At 55.0% G+C, this 10,000-nt stretch overlaps 1 protein-coding gene across 1 annotated transcript in view; it reads right to left on the reverse strand.

Moving 5' to 3' along the window:
• LOC126576100 (cytoplasmic dynein 2 heavy chain 1) overlaps positions 1–10,000 on the reverse strand; it is a 13,590-nt gene that overhangs the window by 1,073 nt on the left and 2,517 nt on the right. Inside the window, exons 7-13 of the mRNA XM_050237210.1 lie at positions 9,108–10,000; positions 8,965–9,047; positions 4,356–8,896; positions 2,640–4,293; positions 2,397–2,567; positions 371–2,337; positions 1–304 (exon numbers count right to left, since the gene is read on the reverse strand). The exon at positions 1–304 is cut by the window's left edge and continues 715 nt beyond it; the exon at positions 9,108–10,000 is cut by the window's right edge and continues 617 nt beyond it. Coding sequence (XP_050093167.1) covers positions 1–304; positions 371–2,337; positions 2,397–2,567; positions 2,640–4,293; positions 4,356–8,896; positions 8,965–9,047; positions 9,108–10,000 — 9,613 coding nt within the window. The remainder of the gene's footprint in view (positions 305–370; positions 2,338–2,396; positions 2,568–2,639; positions 4,294–4,355; positions 8,897–8,964; positions 9,048–9,107) is intronic.

Genomic DNA, 10,000 nt, shown 5'->3' on the forward strand with positions numbered 1-10,000 from the left:
AACGCTTTCACGTAATCCTCGATGTGGCTCGAGTTCGGCACCGTAATACCCAGGAATGCCGGTTGCCAACGGCTCGTCATGATCTTCTCATCGATAAACTCACGCACCAGGTGCTCGAGGCGTTGAAAATCTTGCTCATTATCAATGCGACCACCGTAACTTAGCTTCTCGCACAATCCCTGTACCACGGGCCACTGGATTTTTGCTCCCGCTGATATCGAACCACTGGCCGCTTCGACGTACTGGATCATATCCATGGCGGTGCGCAGATCTGCATCGGAAAAGTCGTACCTCTTGCTCCAACCTAAATCGAAAAAGTGGAAAAGCGTCAGTGGGGTGGACACGCGGAACTAGCTCACCTACTAGCTACCTTGAGGGATGTACGATCGTCGCTCCTGTACGATCGAATGCAGCAGAAACAGTCCCACGTGTAGTTTGATCGTCTTAAAGTCCCGCTTCTTGCTACCGATCGACGCGAGATCGTGCTGCTCGAGTAGGAGCTTCAGTTTGTGCTTCAACCCAGCCGGTGGCTCGTACAGTACCTTGAGGCACTTCTTGAGGAACACCTCCCCAATCTGTCGATCCGTTTCCGAAGTCAACCACAGCCGGAACCCTTCCGCCAGAGGAACCGTCTTCAGGGCATCATCCAGAGTGGACACGAGAAAAGTCGGCACCGTGTGCACGTTTTTGATGCAGATCCAGCTACCCGTGTTGGCGGCATCCTTGATGAGCTTCAGTGCCTCCATCTCCAGGCCCTTGCCGATCGAGAACTCGCTGTACTTTGCCAACCCAACGCCGGTCGTCTGGCGGGCGTGTTCACGGATCTCCTCGGCCGGATCGATACCGGACGATGTGACCAGTAACAGCGGTTCCGCTGGTGTCGATTCCTCTGCCAGCGCTTTAACGGACGGACGGGTGCTGTAGAGTGTTTTCAATCCCAACAGATTACGCACCGATCGGTGGATGGTGCGGATGAGTAGATCCGGACGTAGGATTTGTGCTATGAGAATCTGCTGGAACTCGGTCAGCGATACCGGAGCGACCGCTTCATCACCTTCCGTGTATCGGCTCCAATCCTTGGACTCATTGTGCAGTTCGAGCCGATGGTACAGCTCTGGAAGGAGTGTTTGCAGTGCCAGCACTTTGGCCTTCTGCTCCGGTCTTACCCAAGCAGGAATTCCCCTTTCCTCTCCTGCACCACCGGCGTCAGCGTTGGTAAAGTTGTGGACAAACGATTCCCATTCCCGGTCCGGCAACTGCTCAGGGAACGCTTGCTTGCACACGTTCAGTCCGAGAATGATCTGCTCATCTTTCGGGATGCTACGGCTGAGTAGAGAGTAAACACGCCGCACCAGAATACTGTACAGGGCCTCCTGGCCCGTATGCTTATCGTTGTCGATGACGCTGAGAAAGATGGCAATATACTTCGTCACGCTGAGTGGATAGAACCTTCGTATGCCCATGTACAGCTTGGCCGCCATTTCGCTCAGCACCGTTCGCTGTATGTAGTGCTCCATGATCGTATCTCGCACCTGAACAAACTCACCCAGTGACTTCTCGATCGCCACCGCACTGGCCTTGATGCTGTTCAGTGTCGCCAACAATGGTTCGTTCTTCAGTATATCACCCTGGGCCGCCGACAACTCCTGAAGTAGCTTGTCCTGCAGGTTCAGCTTCTCCTTCATCAGCTTGCCCTCCTCTTGCAGCAGCTCCGTTCGCTTACGTTCGATCGCCGGTTGCTTCGTGTGAACCCAGCGGAACGTTAGCACGTCCGTTAGGCCGGCCACCGTCGTCGTGAACCGAAGCTCCATCAGCTGTGCCCTCAGATCGGCGCCAATCTGTGCCACGAGATTCTCATTTTGTGTGATCAAGATCAGCTTAAAGTCATCGTGCAGATCGATCGTTTTATTGCCGACCTGCACCAACCGCTTGTTGAAACGGCTCTGCACGGCGGTGCAGAACAGAGAGAGGAGCGGCGGATCGATCGAGTTTACGTTCTTGACGATCAGCACCTTACCGAATCGTACGGCCAGCTCGAGACTGTACGCAAACCGCTCCGCGCTCTGGCTCGTCAGTTCGGTGGTGCGGTTCAGGTATGCCAGATAGTTGACCAGCCACTGTTGGCCATACTCGGAAGGGTCGATGAGCAGTGGAACGGGTGTGGAGGAGAACGGTAGCGAAAAGTACTTGGATAGCATGCCGGCGTTTTCACGGTACTGTTGGTCAGCCGTTAGGCCCATGCTCTCCCAAATGATCTTATCCTGATTGCTAACCAACTGCTGATCAAGCTCGAACACTGGAGTACCGGTTAGTTCGGCCACCTTTGCCATACATGCTCTGCAAATGGATCGAATGAGTTTAGGGGTCGTTTGTAATGTCGATAGTGACCGTATTACCTTCTCGTTTCAAGACTCATTTGGGAGAGTTGCGTGAGGTTTAGGGCGGTCATGAAACTTCTTCCGTCCAGGTGAGCGATGGCATGGTTCAGCTCGTCCAGTTCGTTGCTCCAGCTCGTATACTCGCTGCTCAGGCTCTGCACCAGCACTTCGGCAGTGTGTAGCGTGTTTCTGGGGAATATAAGACAAGGACATGAATGCAAATCAAAATGGCATCCTGTTTCATCGTTCTCTCCAGCTTACTTGGCATCTTCCAGCTTGATCTCAAGCATGGCAGCTTCCTGTGTGTAGACGTTGAGCTGCTCCGATAGTCCTCGGACAGTATCGTTAACGTTATCCAGTCCGCTGGACAGTGACTGCATTGATGCTTCCGCTTGGTCAAGATTCTCCTTCAGCTGATGCTGCTCCCGTTCTAGTGGTTTAATGCTCTGCATCACCTTGGCGTACTTGACGTTCGCAATGACCCAGGCGGCCAACGGTGCCGCCGCAGCCGACGCCCGTTTCGCATTGCGCTGCTCATACGAATCCGCCTTGGCCGCCAGCAGCTTCTCAACCGCCGCACAATTCTCCGGTCCGATGCGCGAAGGATCGAGTGACAGGATATCCTCCTTAACGCCCCGTTTGGCCAGAAAAGTTTTCATGCTGTTCCAGGACGTATCCCGTATGCCCATCAACCGCAGCACACCCTCCAGTATGTCGCGCACGATCTCCGGAGGAGCACGCAGTGACCGGATCTCCGATAGGGCCTCCGTTTTGATCTGTCCAACGGCGGCACTCGCTTCACGCAGAACTGGCTCTACTAAACTCAGTTCCTCTTCGATCGCTCGCTTTCGTTCGATCAACTTCTCGCTGCTTTCCTGTGTCTGGCGTTGCAACTCGAGCAACTCCGTCTTTTTATCGTTGGCCGAGCGCATCGTGTTGGCGATCATGTCCAGTGATTGGTTCGCTAGCTGGCGCTTCTCAGCCAGTGCGCTCTGTTTCTCTTCGGCTTCGAGCTTCAGCTTCTCCACCACTCGGTGCGTCTCGGACAGCTTATCGACACCGATCTGGATCTTCGATTTGTGTTGCTCCTTGCGACTCTTCTCCAGTCCGTACAGGTGTCCGTAGCAGCGCAGAAGCTGCGTACGCCGCAGAGGACACAAGCTCCACTCCGAGAGTTTCAGATCGATGAGATCGTTAAAGTAAGCGGGCAACGGTATCGCCACGTGTTCACCATTCGCCACCGGTACCAAGCTCGCAGTCGTTTCTCCACGAACACCAGTGCCAACACCCACGATCGTTGCCAGGTAAGTGCGCAAATCGTCCGCCCGTGAGCAAGACTCGGGTAGCATCCATATCATTTCCGTTTTCTGATACAACGCAGGATACGATTCGAACAGCGCTCTTACCGTCGGACAACCGGACTCGAGGACGAGCACCAGATGGAAATTCTGCTTGAGACGCTGCACAAAGTAAGCCACCGGTGAACTCTGGTAGGATTCGAGTGCTGCCTGAGCCTTCAATGGAGCGGCAATGTTCTCCAGATCATCACCGAAAAAATCGGCCAGCTCACCACCGGCCAAGATGGCTTCACAGGTGCGTACCGTATCGGGCAGGAAGTTAGCGACGGCATGGTGCAAACAGAAGACCACCGGTTCACCCTCGAGGGCACAGTTTTGCATCGTGATCTTAAGGTCGGTCTGAAACTCGGCCGTACCGTACTGGCGGGCCATCTGAGGCATCGCCACCTTAACGTTGAGCTGCGTGCAAGCCGCGTAGAGTGCTTGCAACCGTCCGGAACCACTACGCCCGGCTAGGACGAGATTAACCGAAGGGCGCACCAGTGCCCGGCAGATTGCGGCCACCGTATCGTAGAATGCTGCACTCATCGGCACGTCCACAATGACACTTTCCGCATCTGCAATGTGAAACACAGTTCAATCAGTTCATGTCCTTGAAGGGAGAGTACAAGCTACTTACTGCATATAGAAACACTGTGGTCGACGGTCTGATGCCACTGTTCCAGTGAAACCATCTCCAGCTCGCCACGCTGCCTCTGACCGGTGCCTTCCTTCGGGGCAAACAGTTCACTCCCATCGATCGGTCGTAGTGCACGGAACTCATCGCGCAATACCTCATCCAGCTGCTGCCGTTGCTCCAGCATAACCAACCGATCGCGGAAGATTCGCCGGCATTCGTACTGGAGTGCCCTCTCGAAGCAATCCTGTGGATAGAACAGTAATCCGGCAATCCACTTCTCGATCATCTTCGGTGTGAAACGGTAGTGCGTAGCATCGCTATGCTGGAACCGCTCATTAATCCGCAAGTACACGTTGATGATCGAACGCACCAGTTCGCCTAGCTTAACCCTCACCGTCCCCTTCGCCAGCTGGTTGTACACCGGCAACAGAATACTCCGGACGATACTCTCCATATCCTGCTCCGATGGATACCCGAACCGTACCAATCGACAGACGGACAGGAAGCGAGGCGACAGGCCGCTCTTCTCGAGATCCGCTATCGAGGCACACACCTGCACCCCACTGACGCAGATCCACTCAACACCTTCACTGTAGAACCCGTGGCGATGGATTAACTGCAGTAACAGTTCGACCACCTCGCACGTACCCCAACCATCGACCGCACACAGATCGAGATTGCGCAAGTATAGCACAATCCGGGCATAGTTCGGTCGATACTCCTTACCCTTCACCGTCGTCACGATCAGCGAGTTCTGTTTGAGCGTATACAGGATGCTGGCCGTCGTCAGCTGTGCACTGCAGTTGATCGTTACCAGCTGATAGCCGGCGAACTCAGCGACGATGCTTTGCAGCAGTAAGCTCTTCCCGTTGCCACTCGGTCCAACCAACAGCAGCGCACCGGTCTGACGCTCCCGGGCACCAACGATCCGCTTCAGCAGCTCACTGGCCAGCTTCATCAGCGGTGTCTTGACGAGCACGTTCGTGTAGCTGCCTGCCTCGATCGTCGCTCCCGTTATGTCGTCCGTGCCGTACAGTTCGATCATATCACGGAAACTGTTGTAATAATGATACTCAGCGACCGCACTATCCGTCACGGCGATATCAGCCCACCCGTACACCTGATTAGCGAGCGCATTTTTACTCCCCTGCCGACCCAGCACACCACTCAACCCACACAACAGTCCGGTGCAGAAGTGTTCGCTACTCCTTATGCTCGAACCCGATACTGTCTCGATCGCCACGAGGGCGGACTGAGCGAGACTCACGAGTGAGTAGCCCGCAGGACGCTCCTGATGCTGTTCGATCCAATCCAGCGCTCGGTACAGATGCTGATCACAGTACGATGCAAGCTGTTCCGTCGAATCCGTCATGCTGGAGTTTCGGCCGGCCAACCAGCTAGCGACGATCAGCTGGTACGGTAGATCGGCAGCACTCAAATTTATGATCCCCATACGGGAGATGGTGGCAGGTGAAGCGGTCGACAGGTCATGTGTTTCGAAGATAAAATTCACATTCGGTCCAAACTGAATCCTCCAACCGGATGGCAGTGTCAGGAGTCGATTATCATCGAGCACCGAATTGAGGGCTTCGATCCACTCCGGGTCCACATCACCATCGCACACGATCCAGGAGGTAACGTTACGGCTCTCGGCATTAACGGCGACGGCCAGCGAGGTCAGCACACCGTCGGTCCATTGGCGTGTATCCGGATCGAGCTTACCGAGCAGCTGCACACGGGCCATCGATTTCGGGGAGATTGTATGCAGCCGGATGATGTGACCCTGCGCTAGCAGAGCTTCTTTGAGCAGGTTGATGAGGGTGGTTTTGCCGGATTGTGGTGGTCCCATCACTACCACACCCATGCGCTTCTGGAGCTGCGCGTACAGCTCTAGGCATTTGTCGATTTGGCGTTCGTTCTGCTGCAGACCGATGGTTCCGAAGGCACTCTGGAGGGCGCCACGTAGCTCCACATCGGTACTGGCTGTGAGGGGAACACCGGGGAACACGTTCCCGAGTAGCACATCGAATCGTGTCGCATCGGTGGCCGTTAGACGGCACATCAGGTTAGCCCGGATCACGCTCACCACGATGGCGGCCTCTCGCTCGTACGATGCCGTGTCACTGGAGGAGGCGCCACCGGTCAAAGCACCACCACAAGCCGACAGAATGGCTTTCAGCTCCCGAAGTCCCCAATCGTAGTGTCGCTGACGGGAGAGAATTCTCTGTGACAACTCGAACAGTTCCACGATCTGGTAGCCAATGCGATCGGCATATCGGAATCCTTCGACGAACAGTGTCACTCGGGCGATCTGTTGAGGACGGGGGGCTTGCATGGCAATCGGACGGAACAGGGCCTGTAGGTTGAGTGGTAGCTGCTGGCGGCCACCGTACTCTTCACCGGCCGGATTGAGCGTCACGAACACGCAACAGTGCTGATCCAGTGGTACCGTCTCGCCGTTCATCTGGACTTCCGTTAGGCGTTCTTTAAGGGCTCGTTGTAGCGGTTGGATTAGCATCGATATTGAAGATAACGTGGCCTCCTGCAGCCGGTTAAATTCATCGAAACAACCCCAGGCACCGCACCGGGCCAGCCCGGACAGTATTAGGCCCATCGCCGCGCTATCGATGTTCTCGTCACAGTTGAACACCAGCACCAACCGACCGAGCATGGCACCGAGCGATTTAACGCACTCGGTCTTACCGGTACCGGCCGGACCGAATGGATTGCCACCGAGGCCTAGCTGCATCGCTTGCGTTAGTGTGAGGTAGCAACTGTGCGCCAGCGAGGTATAGACCAGCTTGTTGTAGTTACCGAGGAACTCGTACGAGTAGCGGAATTCGGCGTGCACCATGCGCACTGTGATGTTGGTGCCTGCGGTGGCTCCAGGGCCCGACGCGTAAAACTTGAGCTGCTGCAGCCAGTACCAGTCGTGCAGGTTGGTGACATTGTGTGCCAGGAGATAGTCCACCGTCGTCTGGTGATGTACCAGGTCGATCAGCAGCGATCGTAGCTTAATGCAGGTCAAGTGTCGGCCAGGCATCGATTCAGTGTTCTGTTGCTGTTGCTGCTGTAGTGCACCGGAGTAGCGGGCAATCTCGTTCTGAATGTGTTGCTTCAGGTTGGGCAGCTGCATGCCAACGATCGCTTTCTCCGTGCGGCGCGTGAAGTTGATCGACGCCACCAGGCAAAGGATCTGCATCGGGAACCGTTCGATCGTTTCGAGCTCGTACGTATCACCGACCTGAAGACACTGACCGATCAAACCACTCAGTGTTTCCTTGATTCGCTCCACTAGACTACCGAGCCACTGTTCAACCGGTACACCGGTGATCGGTATGCCGACACCCGTCAGCCGAATCTCGTCCCCTTCTTCACTGGCAAAACCGATTACCTTCACCTCGCCGGCCTCACCGACCTGTTCCTCCTCGATCATCAGCCGATAAATCCCGGGGAACAACTTCCGGATGTGCTTCTGAACGATCACTTCCTTTGACGATTGACCCAACAGCTCGAGCAGATCATCATCGGAGAGAAAGTAGAAACGCGAGAACGCATCCCGTTTCGCCCGTATGTACGTGCTGAGCGCATTCTGGCACCGGCTGATCTGCGTCTGCAGTGTATCGATAATCGACAGGATGTTGTTGATACGATGGACCGAAACAACCCGCGGATCCATCGCAATCTCCTGCATGATGTAGCGAAAGTTCTTATCGATACTGCGGAACACAGACTCCTCCTTGCGCAGCGTCCCGGCACCGAAAATGGGCTCCAGGTAGATCCAGCGCTTCTGGATCTGGTTCAGATGCGTCACGATGTAGTCCAGATTGTTCAGCTTCTCCTCCCACACGTCCGCCTGATCCGAGAACGACTCAAACGCGGCAGACGAATTTTTAGCCGACTGCAGCAGGAACTGATTGTCACCGATCTTGTTAAGCGTTTCGACGTACTCCCGGATCAGCTTCAAGGGCGTACCACGCGAATCGGTATAGTCGATGAGCTTCAGGGTGGCAGTGGCAGCCCACTGTTCCAGCTCAACGATCGCCTGTCGGATCACGTGCTCCGAGGCAGCACCACGGACGATCGTCTGGATTTCGCCGGCCTGCTCCAGCAATCGATCACTGGCTGCCAGGACATCACCAAGGCAGAGATCGTGCAGCGAACGGGAATCGATCGACAGTAGCATGCACAGGCGCGCCCAGTGCTTCTCGATCAGTGCATCCGACTGGAGAGTGGTCAGCACTGGCAGGGCGCTCCGGTAGCGATCGATTATGGTGCTGATGCGTGTGCTGGCGACGTTCGCTACGTTCTGCCCAACGAGTCCTGCACCACCGTGGTCCCAGCGTGCCAGGAAGTCGGTCAAAATGTGTGGACGACGCCGATAGATGGTCCACTCTTCGCTTCCCACCGTATCAAAGTCCTGCAGAAACTCGTTGAACTGCTGCCAGTTCTTGCCCTGCTCCGCGATGTCCTGCTCCAGTTTGGTGAATACCTCGTGGAATTCTTTCGGGACGGTGATGTTAAACTTTTCCGTTTGTTTGCTGCAAGGCAGAAAAGCCAGGATGATCATATCAGATTGTGTCGCCCGCAAACCCGATCGCATACTTACTTGAGCGTTTCCCGTTGTGTAAGAATCTGCTTCCATTGAGTTTGTCGATCGCGGAACAGTGTCATGTCGGCATTTTCATTTGTCTGCAAGGATGTTAAACGTTTTTTAGTACCTATGATACCGATTACTCCCCAAGACCGTACCTCCAGATCCTTGATCGTGGATTCCCAGCGGATCGCAAACTTTTCCGCCTCATCGTTCAGTTCATGGATTTGCCGTAGAATGTTCTCCTTAATGATGTCGAGGCGACCCTGTAGCAGCGTCTGATGGTTGTCAATCAGCGGCTGCAGCTGATTCCACTGCAAGACAATTCCACCGAGCGCGGAAACTCGCTCCTTACACCATCCCGCCAAACACGAATCCTTCCCTTGCAACGATTTCATCAGCTCGCCCATCTTGGGCAGATCGCTCGTAATTTTCTCGTACTTGGCGCTCGACTCCGCAATGCCCAGCTCATCCTGGGGAATGTTCTGCAAAACATTGAACGAGTATGCCAGATACTCCTGTATCTCGGCGATGCTGTCCAGGATGGAGGTCCGCAAGCTGGCCACCAGTGCCTCCCAGTAGCGACGGCTGAGTGACTCTATGTCGCCGCACAGTGGCGCATAGTTAACGACTAGACAATCGATTTCCTTTTCGCGCTCCTGTATCCGAGCTAGCTGCTGGCTGAAGCGCTTACAGGCCCGGAAGTTGTTATCCCAATGCTGCCAGCTCGTACAGTGGACGGTACACAGCTGCTCCAGGTCGACCATACCGAGCGCCACGAACGGTAGCCAGCTGTCGCGAAACTCCAACAGCTGACGGAACACAATCTCGGCCTTTTCGTACATCACCCCAAAGTGTTGATAGTTCCGCTCGATCATGATCCGGAACAGGGTGCCACTCTGATCGGAAAGCCCCTTAAAATTTACCGGCTTCTCGATAAATCGACGGACCTGGGCGTAGTACTTTGATTTGATTTCCTCAAGCGTTGGTCGTAGCTGGATGCGCTGCTGGCGAAAGATAAGATCGACGTGGATCTCGGGCAGCTTGTGGT

This window comes from Anopheles aquasalis, chromosome 3 (genome assembly GCF_943734665.1).
Source record: "Anopheles aquasalis chromosome 3, idAnoAquaMG_Q_19, whole genome shotgun sequence".
NCBI classification, from domain to species: domain Eukaryota; kingdom Metazoa; phylum Arthropoda; class Insecta; order Diptera; family Culicidae; genus Anopheles; species Anopheles aquasalis.